Source organism: Trachurus trachurus (genome assembly GCF_905171665.1).
Source record: "Trachurus trachurus genome assembly, chromosome: 16".
In the NCBI taxonomy this organism is placed as follows: domain Eukaryota; kingdom Metazoa; phylum Chordata; class Actinopteri; order Carangiformes; family Carangidae; genus Trachurus; species Trachurus trachurus.
In genome coordinates this window covers 5,112,882-5,129,230 of record NC_139902.1, presented here as the reverse complement: position 1 = coordinate 5,129,230, position 16,349 = coordinate 5,112,882, and the positions used below count along the sequence as shown (strand labels likewise).

Genomic DNA, 16,349 nt, shown 5'->3' with positions numbered 1-16,349 from the left:
CCAGACCTCCAGTTACACAGAAATGCTGCAGAAATGCCAGATGAGGTTACTTATGCTACAGATACAGATCTCAGGTCAGATCGGAGCTACTCCCCCCATAAAGATTAAGGTTAAGATTTAGGAGGTGGTAAGATGATTCCAGATCTTGGCCTGAGGGGATCCTCCTCCTGTTTGCATGGTGATATTTATGCATGAGAACAGGGGGAAGGAGAGAGCGCTGGTTGCTGCAAACTTCACTTGAGCCACTGTCTGCCTGTCTGTCTCAGTGGTATGCTGGGAGATTACCCCCCAATGGAAGGAAAAGAAATCCTGCGCCAAGCAGATAAGAACTTTGTGTGCATGTGTGCGTGAGTGTGTGAGTTTAACCTCACACACACACATAAGTCAAACACATTTCAGCACAGCACGCTCGGGCAACATCACTCTCAACACGGCTGTTTGTATGAATCTTTAACTGTGTCTTAGCAGAGGTTAGAGGTGTGTGGATGTGTATGATCGCTCCACTCGCCCTACAGTCCATACAGCACTTCAGCTTACAGGGAGGAAAGAGGAGGTAGACAGAGGAAGGGCATACGGTCTCACAGGATATACATTATACATTCTTCCTTATGTTTCACAATACACTTTGTCCGTTGCTGAATTTAATCTTTGCTACCAGACTCATTATTCTTTAATTAGGGCAGATACTCCGAGAAGCAAGGGACGGCCGATCAATTCAAACCCAGAGAAACACTGCTTTAGATTAGCAGAGGAACTGTCCACTCTTCCCTCACAAGTCATTTATTATAAATGTATTCAACATCACACATTATACTGTACTTCTGGATTCATATTACAACCCTTCCAGAAATATTAAAAAGAAGACAGTATAATAATATAGAATGTGTCCACTATCAACCAGTGGAGGACACATGCTTTTCCTGAAACCATTCCACATGTTTTCTTGTCATTTAACCCTTCTCAACTGCTTTTTTACACTGAATTGATAAAACATGTTGGTAAAAACTAATGATATATCACAACACTGTTCGGGCTGTCAATTCAGTTACATATTTAGTCTTGTTTGTTAAAGAAGGGTATTTTACATGTTTAGTGATGGACAAGTGCATTTGCTTCATGCAAATTTACTTAACCAAAACAATAACAAATATTGTCCAGGCACCCTCAAAGACCTCACTGCATTTGGCATAAAAAAATTCCTCAAATAATAGTAAAAAATACTATTGGTAAATTATATTTATTATATTACTGTATATCTGATAATCAAGTTGTTCCACCGTTACTGGGTGTAAATATGAATCTATTAACAACTAATCTCTATGTGACAACTAGCTATGAGTTGGTAAACCTTGTTTAATTTAATGATGCTTATATGAACGCTTCATAAACACTTCGCGAAGTCTGAACATAGCAAGTGCAGGCACATCTCTGTCTTGATCAGTGGCAAGTGTTTTATTGTTTTCTTAAGGGCACAAAGATTTCTTTCAGAAAACTGCTGTGTTCTGTTTCCCTGGTTGAAAAAACACAACTAAGCCAATGAGGTCTTTGAAAGTAATATTAACAACTGTAAAGTGCTTAGGCTCCAAAACCAGAAAAATGAAAAGAAAAACTGACAAACCCATACAGTTTAACTACTAAGAACTACTATACTGAGTGTTTTAATATGACTTTCTGAGATAACTCCTGAACCCTTTAATTAACATCTAATCCCTTATTAAATAAATGGCTGCAAAAGGTGTCACAGATTTATGTATCATTTTTATCTATTTACTTTTGCCTTTCTTGCTTCAGTCTTTATCTTTGTAAAGCAGTATATAAAGACAGTCATTACTGCTCTTATTGTCAGTGTTAGTTGGGGCAAAGCGAATGGGATCATCTCTCCACATTTGGCAAAAGTGAGGACTGGCATCTCACCTCCTCTTAGACTTTGTGGCTCTCTCACGCGATCAGCACAGTTGGTCTCCATAAGCTTGGTCTCAACTAATGTCTTTAACACCCTCTTTAAGAGGGCAGCTTTGACTCTAAGCTGGCTTGACAAGTGTCAGAAACGTTGGCCTGTGCTCCTGTGACCACTGACGAGTCACAGCAGGACACGAGCGGACAAATCCTCGTTCTAAACGACTCCTGACTTGGTTTCAAAAAAGCAAATGTGCTGTTTGCATTTTCAGACAGGAAAACTCGAAGCTCACAATGTAGCCAGAGTGAGATTTAAAAGGAAATAGTACTATCACTATAAATGCAGATGCAATATCACATGTCATTGTGTATTTGTACATAAATTGAGTCAACATGCGGGCTCATGTCAGCATTTGATATGCAATTATCTGCTACAGATCCACAGAGGGACTGTAGTGGGACTTAAACACTGTGGGGGTGGGGGGTGGGGGATATAAGCTGCCATGTAACAAATGCTTGATCAAATTTATTTGAGATACACTTGAGAATTGAACTGATTTGTTTGAGAGCATGCTGTGTGTATGCAGCTGTGGTGTTACAGTATGGAACGCTGATGACTCACTAAACAGGGAGTTCTTTTATTTAACACTGTGGTGCAGTTATTGAGAAATAAGATGAAAAAGCTTCAGGTGGAAAATAATGCATTCATAGTGTTAAAGGGATAGTTCAACATTTTGGCAAATTGACCCATTGCCATAATCGCTATAGTCATAGCAGTAAGTTCGTTACCTTTAATTGTTGGTGCAAGCTATTTTTAGAACGGCGGAGCAGAGCTGCGAGCTGCTCAGAGCTACGCTACCGAGGCTCATGGGATTTCTTGGTTTCCCTCATCAAACTCATCAAATACACAATCCAACAACTCCAAATCGCTCTGGTGGACAAGTTGTGACCTGCACATTCACCACGCTATGAGATAACACAACGTTATGAGACAGAGTTGTTTTAGAGGTAAATTCATGCAAAACCACTTATGCGCGTTCCCTTCAGGGACAGTCTTTCAGCAAGCAGTCTCTGTATTTACCTCTAAAACAACTCTGTCTCGTAACGTTGTGTTATTATCTCATAGCGTGGTGAATGTGCAGGTCACAACTTGTCCACCAGAGCGATTTGGAGTTGTTGGATTGTGTATTTAATGAGTTTGATGAGGGAAACCAAGAAATTCCATGAGCCTCCGTAGCGTAGCTCTGAGCAGCTCACGGCTCTGCTCCGCCGTTCTAAAAGCAGCTTGCACCGACAATTAAAGGTGACAAAACTACTGCTACGACTATAGCGATTATGACAATGGGCCAATCTGCCAAAATGTTGAAGTATCCCTTTAAAGCCTAGTAGTCTTATTGTGACTGCTTTTAATGTTGTGTTGATTTTATGTAAAATTATGTGTTTCTGTAACACAACTAATGATTTGATTTTTTCTGTGTAACTGCTAATAATAACAAACATCACAAAGGGCAGAGGGGAGGTAGGAAAGAGCAGTGGAAACAGAAACAGAGAGTGGAGTGGAAACCTGTAAGGATATAAGACATGAGTTTTTGAACAGGTGTCAACACATTTTGATACATTAAGAATCTGAGTCTCTGATCCTCCATCTTCCACAGATATACATATATATTAACATTAGCCAATACACTGAGAGAAAGGACTTGTTGGTACTGTATATTCAGAGGCTTACACTCGCTGTGTGCCTGTAGGGTCTCTGAAAACTTATATCTAGAGAGAAAAATACTGAAGATTAGGTGTCAAGATTTCAGGCACTTTAACACTGTATATGTGCTGCAGACTGATGCTCCCACTAATGTGCGTTCAGACTCAATCGCAAATTCTATAAGTGGTGTAGTCACACAGCAAGTTGATGCGTGGGTGTGAACGAATGCAAATTCACTGGTGGTGGATGTAAAGTGTAGCAGCAGATAAAATAACAGCAACATCTTCAGGTTCTTCTTTCTAAACAACCATCATCCACCGTTTTCTCTTCCGTTTTCGTACCTTTGTCTTTCTCCCGCAGATTGTTCAGGTATCTCAGGAGCTCTGCGTTGGCTTGGACGCAGTAAACCTCTCTGGTCTGCAGCCCTCCTCCACAAAGCCCCGTCAGGTTGCTACGTCGACGGTCCTGTTGGCTTAGCAACAGGTCGATCCGGCAGTCGCTCCACTCGGTGGTTCTCCAGGTGTAACTGCGTACAGCGGAGGACGCGGGAACAGCGGGGGTTTGGAGAGAGAGAGAGAGTGACAGGGTTCAGTGGGTGGAACAGCATGCTGACAGGCTGGCAGAACTAACTTTAGCACATAGAGAGATGTGTTGCATAGTTACAACCAATCTAGTCCCTTTGTTTTTCTGAATACATTACATGGCACTGTGGGCCAGTGTTTACAGCATCAAGAGACGTGGTACAGTCAGTGTGTTATACAGCTGCTTCACCACCATTTATCTACCCAGTAGGCGTAGGCGTGTAGGGCTGGGTATCAATCAAAGATTTTCAATACCGGTACCAATATCGATACCTCCACTTTGATACCGGTTCCTGAACGATACTTTTTTAATACCAATTTTATAATATCAATTCTAACAAAAAGAAAATTACATTACCGGTACACATTACGGTACATTCTATTCCAACCAGCAGCTTTTCTAAGGGTCAACAGGTAGATCACCCTGGCATGTGTTGCAACTACATTGCAGTCACTTTATTTAGATGAATTTTGCAACCTGAAAATATTACTTAAAACCACTTTCATACATAATTGTTGTAATTCACACATTAAAGCAGAAGTAAGGTGAATGTTTGTGTTAATATAAGTCTTAAATAGTTCTATCTTCCGACAGCAATCACTTATATAGAGTGTTTGGTCTGAAACACGGGTCTGTCAGTCACTCTGCTCTGCTGTAAGCCGAGGAGAAAACTTTCCTTGTATCCTACAACCTTTATCCAATGAGGAGAGAGAACGGCATAAAGGGGCGGTCCTCTCTGTGTGTGCAGCCAAGGGATGCGCGTGAATGTGGTGACGTAGGGACGAGGGCGAGGACTGCTAACTCCATCTGCTGACAAGAAGTTAGCCAAAACCACCGGATCGCTTACTTCTGCTTTAAGATTTTTAGATATATTATATTGGATATTCTAGTGTAAAGTGTTTCTGATTTGTTGAGAAAAATGCATTGTGTTTCAACTGCTCTGGTCTTCCCTAAACATGGCTGTCAGGTAGGCCTATATAAAAAACAAAAAACAAAACGGAGACCACGTGGTGGCTGCCGGCCTTTCTGTGATCTCCAGAACACACAGATGGCTGATCCGCCCCTGTGTACAGCCACACTTGCGCTTCAGCATTTTGTGAACAGGGGCAACACTGCTCCGACGTCTGCTCCCATGTGCGTGTCGCGGAGCCACACAGTGAGGCAGCCTCTCGGGAATTAGATCAAACACAACAAAATACTGGAATATTCTGTGTAAAGCGCCAGTCAATTTAAGCACATGCTAAATGGTCCCATGAAAAACAAATTTATTAAAAAAAAACCTGGACGCCCCGAACAGGACATAAAAAATGGACATGTCCGGGCAAAAGAGGACGTTTGGTCGCCCTATGCCGCAACCACGTGTAACGTTACGGCCAATCACCGGCACCTTGTAAAGGCCCAGCAGAGACTTTTCTTTCTGCGCACCCTCAAGAAAACTGGACTACCACAGAAACTCCTCACCAACTTCTATCAGTGCACCATACAGAGTGTGTTAAGCTATGGTTGCACAGTGTGGTTCTCCAGCTGCACCATGGAGGAAAGGAGAGATCTGCAGCGTATAACCAGAACAGCTCAAAAGGTCATCGGCGCCCCCCTCCCACCCCTGGAACAGATCTACTCGGCCCGGCTGAGGAACCGAGCCGAAAAAATTAGGTCTGACATGACACACCCAGGACAATGTCTCTTTGACACCCTCCCCTCTGGCAGACTCAGGATCATGAGGGCACAAACTGATCGCCTGAGAAACAGCTTCTTCCCCAGGGCAGTGAAAGCCCTGCTGGAAGCCTGAGATGGACTGTGGCAACACACTGACACACTGCACTTTATACTTCATATTATGTATGTTTTCTTGTTTTTATTGTTGTTATTATTTATTGCTTTGGCTTTTAGGATGAATTATTATTATTATTAACATTATTTTAAATGCTGCTACGGGTACTTAGTTGGGAATGCCTCAAATGGAAATTTCGTTGTATGACATACAATGACAATAAAAGCATCTTAATCTTAATTATCAGATCTTGATCACGTGATTAACCTCCGGGTACCAAAATTTGGCACCGAAAGACGAGGCATGTTTTGATACTCAGTACTACCCAAGCATTTCTGTTGGTGCCATAAAAGAACCAGAGTTCGACACCCACTCCATATAGGCATGATGTAGACTTCTGGTTTAGAAAGGTATTTCCATAATAATGCCAGTTTAAAGCTCATAGTTGAGTGGATGGAAAGTGGATGGAAACTAAAAGGTGTCAGTGGACACCGAAATCCATGAAAAGAAACTTTACTCTTGTTTTCAAAAACAAGCAGTCTGCCAGAAAATCACTCTAGGATGCGAGTGGGAATAGGTCATTTGGCAGTAGGTTTGTAAAGATGATATAGGATGAAAGCGAGGCAGTGGAGGCCATCTGTGAGTCTGTGCTCTGAATCCACTCGGAGAGTTTGTGCGACTCAGATATCCTTGCAGTCTCCCTGCATTTGTCTCTACTTTGGTGTCTGGCACCGGCCCAAGCACTTATACTAATCTATCTCCATATGCTGTCTCCTACACACACGCACGTAACTCACACACACATACTCCTCCATGGGCCACCCAGGAGAGCAAATTAACTTGGTGATATGAGTAAAGGGAAGTCAACAGGAAACGTGTGCAGCCTGAGTTAGGTTGAATAGCGAGCAGTTTGGTGTGACTGTAAGTGAGCCCGAGCTCTGCTGGAAGACAGAATGGATCCCTGCAGTGTGTTTTGAACTGGAGCAAGGTCTCCACAAAGCAATATCCAAGGAGGGAGGTATTATCGCAACTTAACATGCAGTTGGAACCCAGTGGAACACGAGCCCCCGTCGGGTGCTGAGCCACCGAGCCCACGTCTACGCTTTTCGCTGGGATTCAAAAAGCCCCCTGCTCGTTCCCCTCTGAGCCCCCACCAGCAGAATCAGACAGACTCACGTGGCGCAGGGCGGCACACCGTCCCCCTGGGGTTCACAGGGCTCCAGCTCCTCCAGCGTCGGGCAGTCCGCCCCCTCGCCTACGGGAAACTGGAGCACCTGTCGGCTCCGGGTGCGATTCCCTCGGGGAGACTCGGGGTCCAGGCAGGTTTTGGAGCAGGGACCCCAGTCGGCCCAGTCGCTCAGCTGGCAGTCCTTGGGAAGGACGCAGGACTGGACGGTCAGAGGCAGGTCCCTGGGTGTGCAGAGGCTGGGAACACACAGAGAGGAGAGGAGAGGAGAGGGGGGAGGGGGGAGGAGGTTATGTGGGTGAACTTACAGAAAAAGAAACAATACAACAAGAGGAGAACGCTGCATACTGAGAGCTCTGGGCTGAAGAAATAGTTCAATACATAACCCATCAGAGAAACCACAGTACAGTATAACATGTCTGATTTCTATTGCATCTATTTATAATTCTATTTAGATTAGTGATGGCTCTGTGTGGGTGGCTGTGGATTGTTTTTACTGCTTTTATTTGAAGGTATTTGTTATTTGGAAAGTGTTGTGATGGTTGGTTGGTTGGTTGGTTGGTTGGTTGGTTAGTTGGTTGCTGGGTCGTTGTTTGGTCGGCTGGTGTGTTGGCTGGTCGGATGTTTGGTTGGTTGTTGGTTTAGTCGGTCAGTTGGTTGTTTGATCGATTGGTTGGTTAGTTTGGTTTGTTGATTTGGTTGGTCAGTCGGTCAGTTGCTCACTTGCTTGCTTGACTGACTGACTGACTGACTGACTGACTGACTGACTGACTGACTGATTGAATTAGTAGGCTTTGGAGATGCTGCTAAGCTGATTACTTTCAGTTCCACTCTTGCTAAGTACCTGATCTGTCTCATGATTAATCTCTGCATATCTTTAAAGGGGAACTATGTAAGTCCGGTCTCTTTTCCATTGTTTTGCTAACCCTCCTCTCGGCCATGTGCATCTGTTTACAATGAAGCCGGCAAGAAAGCAATCCATGTAGTGGTACATAACGTTATACGATGTTATGCCGTGTATTTGTCTTATCTGTCATAAACAAGAGATTACGGGTTACGAGGCGCATTTGTGTGGCGGTGCCATGGAGACGAGAGCTGGGACACTGGGTCGGAGGCTCTGATCTTACAAGGTTGGCATTTGGCCAAGAGACGGTAGGTGGAAAACAGAGAGCCTCCATTCTCCCTGTAACAAGTTACAAGTCATTTATTTAACCATCACAATTACTCTGAAGCTGTTTAATTAAGGTACAAATGTAGCAGAGTTAAGCTAAAAATCCTGCATAGCTCCTCTTTAAAGGAAAGCCAGTGAATCCTGATATTTTAGAGGGTGAACCAGCACATATTTAACATTTTTCTTACTAAATTACTAAAACTATGATAGGTTTTATATTTCTGACATATCACTTGGACTAATTTATTGGTTGAACAAATAATGAAACACACATACAAGTCCACAAAGGCCAATCCTGTCATGCATTTGTTATGGTTTTGGTCACAGAGCTTATTTATAGTAAACAAAAGGAAAGTTAAATCTTCCAGTTATTCTCAGTGCTGCAACAATGTCAGAGAGCGGAGATGCCTTACAGCCTTTCTACTTCAGGTCCCTGAACACGTCAGACTAATAGATGTGTGACGCGCCGGCAAGTGGTGTGCAAAGCTTCACTCTCTGCCCTTGACTGCTGCCACATTTTTTGTCATTAGCTCTTCTCATTAGCATGTGAGCTGCATAATCACTTTTACATTAAGGGTAAAATGGGGGTGGTGTGGCATCCTTCAGTCTTAAGTGTGAAGACAACCAAAACAACCTCTGATCTATTGTTCACACACATCTTTTGATCATCTAAACAGCATTTAGACGTGATGAATACCCCCGTCCTCTTTGGGCCCCTTTTTGAATCATTAGAAATTTGTTCTAACTAAAGCCGACTGCTTTCTGCTACTAAGTCTGGGATGTCTTCCCCCTTGAGGCGATGCAGCTGACGAGCTATTAGCGCTAATTACAGCTCTGCTTCATTTAGAAAACTCTCATTTAGACATTGCCACCACACTTCACCTCCAGCAACTCAGACTTTTTTTTTGGGGGTATAAATGAGGAAAATGCATGAGCTGTGTATGAGCCGTGTGTTTTTCTTATTTCATTTTATTTAACTCCTGTGTCTTTGGCGATTAAAACACCTCTGCAGTCTTTGAAGTGCTACTGAAGCGACGCTGTGAAAAATCTTAGTTTTGTTTTGCTGCCAAACACGCTCCGTGTGCTGGCATCTGAGAAAAACAATGAGGAATTTAAACATTGACTGCGAGGCACTGAGGGTGATGGCTCGATTTCCTGTCTCAGATGGAACTTCTTGTGTTTTAAAAAGCCCCTAATGCAGCCAATGACCCATTTTCGCTGCTACTGGATCCTTTGAGTCCTCGCCGTTTGTTGTGTGCATGCCCGAGCATTTTGTGGAGATTTCAAAGTTGCAAAAGAGAAGTCATTATTTCTTCATCTCAGTCATTGAGACAGAATGAGGACACAATCATTCTCTATTTAAATAAGTGAGATGATATCTAAAAAAAAAAAAAAAAAAAAGAGAGAGAATCATTTTTAAGCCTTTAGGTTTTACACAGTGACTTGCAACAATGGACTCCAAGGGCTTTCAGACAAAATACAGTCAGAGTCCTCATGTTTCAACACTTGCGTGCTCATTACTTCCAAAACAGTGTGCTGCAGAAATGGTCTAAAAACATAATTGTATGTGGGTCAAATGATTAAAGAAGCCTTCAAACCCTTGGAGGGAAAAATGTTAAGAGGAGAAGTTGTGCCAAAAATGATGAGCAACAAAACTCAGCATTAAACACAGTGATGTAATATGATGCACCCGCCTCAGTGGCACAAAAAAAAAAAAAATTAAATGCAAAGGTCACGATGCACAAGCACTTGGACCTGAGTTGTGAGGACGTGGCCTGTTTGGGACGAGCGGAGGACTGTGGAGAAAGTAAAAGCCCAGCGACAGATGTTCATCAAACGAAATTGGAAATGAAGTGAGCAAGATGTTCAGAGAGCGTCTGGCTGGGATGTGACTGGGTTATTGCTTCACTGGGAAGTTTGTTCCACTTTTCGGAAAGTGGCAAAAACAACTATGAATATTTCAGAACAAGAAATAAACAAGTCAAGGATTAATATTTATGCTCCTAAGGGCATGTGAGTTGTTTTCACGGCTCCTTTGAAATATTTGATCCCAGTCACTGCAGAGAGCTTGGCGCCAACAAAGCATTAATGAATAGATTTAGTACATAATTGATCAAATCGTAGAGTACAGTGGCATGTGACAGATATGTGATGTGAATGGAGGCTTGCTCTACTGACACCGTCACTGATTCTTTCCTGGAGATCAGAGACCTTATGAAAGCCCCAAATCCAAGTTTCTGGGGAGTGGCGTCGACATTTTAAGTTACCGTCAGTCGAGGAACGGAGACAGAGATGATCAGATGCACATAAAACATTTCTTTAGAAGACTATCTAATGCTCAGCTAATGTAGAATTCAGAAGGTTATTATGAGTAACATCACTACACGTTGTCACGCCTCGTAATGTTACGTAACTTTCCGTCGAATCTGGTCATCTGCAATGTGACAACTCTCTACAGCAGCTATGGATCTGTAAGATTCTGACAAAGACTGGATTTTAAAATTGTACCAGATTGTAAAACAGAAATTTTTATATCGAGGTGATGAAACTCTCTTTGTTTCAGAAAGAACGGGTCGCGGATAAAATATTCAGTTTGTCTGCAATTTTAAAAGTCCCCCGGCAAATAAAGATAAACAGCATCTTGATCGAGTTGTAAAACAACAGATCAATCTATTCAGGGCTACAACATGTCTTCTGACAGCACTGATCCCAGTTCAGGAGTCTATTCCGTGGACACTGTTGACTGTAGGCATTAGATCTGATTGCATCCTTCATTTGTTTTCCTGGGCTTCGTGCAAATTAGGGTCAGTGGGCCCCTCCCTCCCCTGGCCCAGGGCTGCTGAGATGATGATGATGCTGAAGCCGAAGCCTGAACATGAAGAATATTCACAGCAGTCTTTGTTTGGCAGCAACAACTGCAGCCATGGACACAAACACAAAACACCTGAGCGGATGAACGAGGAGGCATCTCCATGCAGATACAAACGTCACAGCCTGTTAACGCCTTCTGCAAGACCATATAGAAACACTGCAATATTTAAAGCAATATCAGTGTATTAGTTTTGTTTTCTACAACTTTACTTTAAGGTAAACAAAGCAGCAGCCTGCAGGAGGCTTGAGCTCTCAGATAACTAACCAAGTTATCAGACAAGATTCATATTTACACACTGTGATAGTTTCCAGGGGGGGGCTACTAACTACTAACTATGCAGGGTGGCCAAACCTTTGCTGAGGGCCCTTTTCCTTTTCTGTCATTTTGAAAATGGAAAAGATAAAATATATATATATTGTTAAAAATCTTTAGGCCTTTTGGAGATTATTTCATCTTCCACTTGCTTAAAGGGATAGTTCAACATTTTGGCAAATTGGCCCATTGCCGTAATCCCTTTGTTTGTTACCTTTTTTTTTTGATGTGATAGCTCATAGTGAGATAGACAGAGAGAGGGGGACATGCAGGAAAGGTCAGCCCGACGTGGGATTCGAACCGGAGACGCCTGTGTTGAGGACTGTAGCCTCTACATGGGACGGCCGCTTTAACCACTGCGCCACACACCGCCCCTAGGTTTGTTACCTTTAATTGTCGGTGCAAGCTATTTTTAGAATGGCGGAGCACAGTTGCGAGCTGCTCAGAGCTACGCTACGGAGGCTAATGGGATTTCTTGGTTTCCCTCATCAAACTCATCAAATACACAATGCAACAACTCCACAACGCTCTGGTGGACAAGTTGTGACCTGCACATTCACCACGCTATGAGATAATAACAGAATTTTACGAGACAGAGTTGTTTTAGAGGTAAATACAGAGACTGCTTGCCAAAAAACTGCCTCAGACGGAAACGCGCATCAGCTGTTTTGCATGAATTTACCTCAAAAACAACTCTGTCTCATAACGTTCTGTTATTATCTCATAACGTGGTGAATGTGCAGGTCACAACTCGTCCACCAGAGCGTTTTGGAGTTGTTGGATTGTGTATTTGATGAGTTTGATGAGGAAAACCAAGAAATTCCATTAGCCTCCGTAGCGTAGCTCTGAGCAGCTTGTGGCTCTGCTCCGCCGTTCTAAAAATAGCTTGCACCGACAATTAAAGGTAATGAACCTCCTAAAACTATAGGGATTATGGCAATGGGCCAATTTGCCAAAATGTTTAACTATCCCTTTAGCTGTTCACATTAACAGAAATTTTGACCAAAGGTGCCCAAACTTTTGCATGCCACTGTATATCAGACATGGATTTATGGATTTATTGTTGTCTCAGTTATCACAGCAAAGCACACACACAAAAACATGAAAACGTCTGTGGCCCTTAAATGTGTTTGTGGAAGAGATTTGCCGTGTTTTATTTGATTAACACAAGTTGAAAGAATCTGCAGCAACTCCAGAGTAAAGTCAAGAAATATTTGGGGTGAGGCTCATACAATCCAAGAGCTTACATCGTTACTCATGGAGCACCGATGGTTTATTTACGGACACGCTTTAAAAGATTCCGCAGCTTGTTGGAAATGTAGAGCTCGTACACGCTCGAGACAAGCAGCGAAATCCGTCAATGAGGATTCACTGTTAGATTTTTAATGTCACAGTCATACATTTCTCATTCTCTGCAAAACTATATATTTTAGGAGGTTGTAAGGTGCTACCTGCATTTCCCACAATCCCTGGGAGACAGAACCCAGACAGCGGCAGCAGTCTGATGGCAAATTATTGCCGGGAATTGGGGGGAAGAAGGAAACAGTCTGGGTGACAGAGGTGGGAAAAGTTGAAGCGTATAAAAGAAGAGAGTGTGACAGGGCAGAGAGAGACTTTGGCATGTGTGTTTCTTTTCTAACTGCACAAGTGAGAGTGCGAGGAGGAAGCACACACACCGATGATGATGATAAATATTGTAAATATTGTCTCCTATCAACATTTCTTTGCTTTATTTCTAAGAAAGCCATGCACTGTATTTTGGTTCAGCTCTCTATTTGGATGCAGTAGTCGTGGATAGCCTGGATACAGGCTGTATCCTTTTTTTTTTTTAAAGATGTATAGTACTGCTGTTAAATTTCAAAATAAAAATGTAAGTCTTAAAATAGGAGAAAGGATATTGTGTGTGTGTGAATTTCCCTCCATATTCCCTGACACAGTTACACCAGACTGTGGATGTGTGATGGAGTGGTTAATGCATTTACACCTGCAGCCCGGTCTAATGCTTCTTGATTTCATTTGCTTTTTTCGATGTTGAATCTGGTCCTGCAGGATGCACGTGCAAATGTGATAATCGAGCGTAATGCATGATAATAACATTAACCACTGGGTGAAAATGTGCCACGGCTTGACTGATTCTGCAGGAGACACTTGTGACATCAGCGCAGCCTGACACTTAGACTGGAACAATCAGACTTGTCGTGTATTTACCCAAATCCCGGCTCCAAATCCGAGGCTTTACGTTAATGGTGCCTTCCTCTCTGCAAGCTGCTGGTGGACTCATTTCTTGGGAGTAAATGTTTGATGTGCATTTCAGGCTGAGGCTTCTGCTGAGAAATGAGTGGGAATTGAGAGCCATTTGATCTGTCTTATTATCAGTCAGAGAGTGTGACTTTGTAGCTCGCAGCCATAATAAAGAGAGGGTGAGAGGTTAGATCCCAATTGGGTTTACCAATACTATAAATGGAAGCACTCAAACAGTTACAGCCTGTATATTCTGGAGAGTGGTGCCCATTCAGTCATATTAAAGTCATTCTTTCTCACAGAGGTCATATTTAAATTTCATGATACTATTTATAAACCGTCCCCTACAGTATGAAGGTAGATGTCCATGTGTAGTGTGATTATAAAGCAGCACTAGGTTCTCAGTCCACAGAGAAATACACACAGCCTGTATTCAGAAACTGAGCTGTTTGGATTTCCTGTAACTTTGTGATGTCACAAAGAAGCAGTCACTGCTCAGACCCTTGACCAGCCATCCAACACTGCAGGATTCGGTTTCTCTGAGTGTTTAACCTGAAATTTGCTACATTTTTATTCTATCACTCACAAAACAGCCAGCCAATCAGAAGAGAGGCTCAGAGCCTCCTCTCCTCTGATTGGCTCACACCAACCTGCTGTTATCCACCACTTTCCGGAGAATGACGCTGGGTGTCGCCATGACACTCCATTCCACCGTTACTGTATTGTTGATAGCATAGACTGGTTGATAGACATTGGCCGTGATGACTTTATAATTTATGATTTATAATCATCACGTAATTTTAATGAGAACAATACAGACGAGGTTTTAGCTTTATGTCACATTTTCACGTCACTATATCACCGTTGCGACTACTCTGATGTTTATGATGTCTATAAAACGAATTGTTGAACAAACATTTTAGATTAGCTGGGCTAACCGTTAGCTGTTAGCCGTTAGCAGTGTCAATAAACAATAACTCAATAAACGGCCCATGAAAAAAAAAAAATTTCCAGCAGATATCCTAGTTACAACATGACTGAGCTAACTGGAGTAGTTTCATGTCGTGTCCGACAACGGGAGGGTTTTAATAGCTGACGTCCTGATGTTAGTTTGCTGCTGCTGTTAACTTAGCTGTCAGCAGCAGCAAAGCTAACAACTACAATAACCATGACTAATTACAAAAACATGCACACAGAAATAGTAATGTTTGTTCAATAATTCGTTTTATAGACTTAAAGCAGATATCAGTGGAATGTTTTTGTTAATATAAGTCCTAAATAGTCCTATTTTCCGTCAGCAATCACTTACATGAAGTATTTCAGCCTAAACACGAGTCTCTCCGTCACTCTGCTCTGCTGTAACCCGAGGAGAAAATTTTCCTTGTGGGATACAAGTGTTATCCAATGAGGAGAGAGAACGGCATGAAGGGCTGTGTGTGCAGCCAAGGGATGCGCGTGAATGTGGTGACGTAGCACGAGGACCAATTGATGCCTGACAAGGGCGGGGGCTGCTAACTCATGGTGCGTTCAAAGAAACTCGTACTTTGTGTTTTTCCTTCCTGTGAAGTCATACCAGTTCGATCTGGTACGAGTTCACGGGTCGGAAGTTACGAGTGGCCGTTATAGGGAACTTTCACAGACAACAGGATGGTAAAAACACGAGCTACGGGTTACCTGGAACGCTACCAAGTCGTAGTTGTGACTTGAAGCTGTAACTTACGGTTTCAAAAGCCTGCCTTGAACGCAGCATTAGCCGAAACGGCCGTGAAGCTGATATCTGCTTTAACAAACATCAGATTTAGTCAAAACGGTTTTGGCCGCCCGGAGCCCCCACATTTGGTACCTACACCGGTGGCTAACGCTACCAGTTAGCCGCTCGCTACAATGCTACTAAAACCGACTTCCGTTGTGGTGTGACGCAATGGATCATGGGAAAATAAAGTGGTGGATAGAGCTCTAGAGATAAGCCTTGGAAAGAAGATGTTAAACTAACACTGAGATGATTTTTTGTGTCTTGACACAACAAACACTTCTTCTAATGGATCAACACTTCAAATAAAACAGCAGGAAACTGTAAAATAAAGTCGACTACTTGTTTTATCTTTCAAGTCATCTAAGGCTTGACTCCTACATCATAAACATATTTTTGGTTTTGAAATTATCCATCACTTCCACCACAACTTAAGAACAACTTAAACGTCTCTGGCAGGTAAAAGCTTGCCAGGTAAAAACACGATAAACAAACAGTTCCTTTTCTGTTAGGAATATTTACTGTAACAAATTTGACTTTATCGCTGAACAAGGTGACATTTGGAGCGACCCTAGATTTGTTGGCATTTGTCATGACACATATCATAACACATCCGTTCAAAAATTCAGAGGGGAAAAAAAAACTTGAAAATTGCCTTATTTTAAAAAGTGCCACACAAAGTCGCAGCTGAGATTGATTTCATGTCATAAAATGAGTTGCTTTGCCACTTCCATCCTCGGAAGCTGACATCAAATAAACTGTGGTAGTTGTGCCTCATTGCTCTGACAGCACGGCAGTGACAAAGACACAGCCGATAAACATCCTCCCCTACATGTCACCTCCTGACAGGGAGAAGAAAAACTTGG

At 42.6% G+C, this 16,349-nt stretch overlaps 1 protein-coding gene across 1 annotated transcript in view; it reads right to left on the bottom strand.

The window, feature by feature from the left end:
* The window catches only part of thsd7ab (thrombospondin, type I, domain containing 7Ab), a gene marked incomplete at both ends in the record, with an annotated part of 221,581 nt that overhangs the window by 138,337 nt on the left and 66,895 nt on the right, over positions 1–16,349 (bottom strand). The window contains 2 exons of the mRNA XM_083989779.1: positions 3,940–4,124; positions 7,128–7,376. Coding sequence (XP_083845905.1) covers positions 3,940–4,124; positions 7,128–7,376 — 434 coding nt within the window. The remainder of the gene's footprint in view (positions 1–3,939; positions 4,125–7,127; positions 7,377–16,349) is intronic.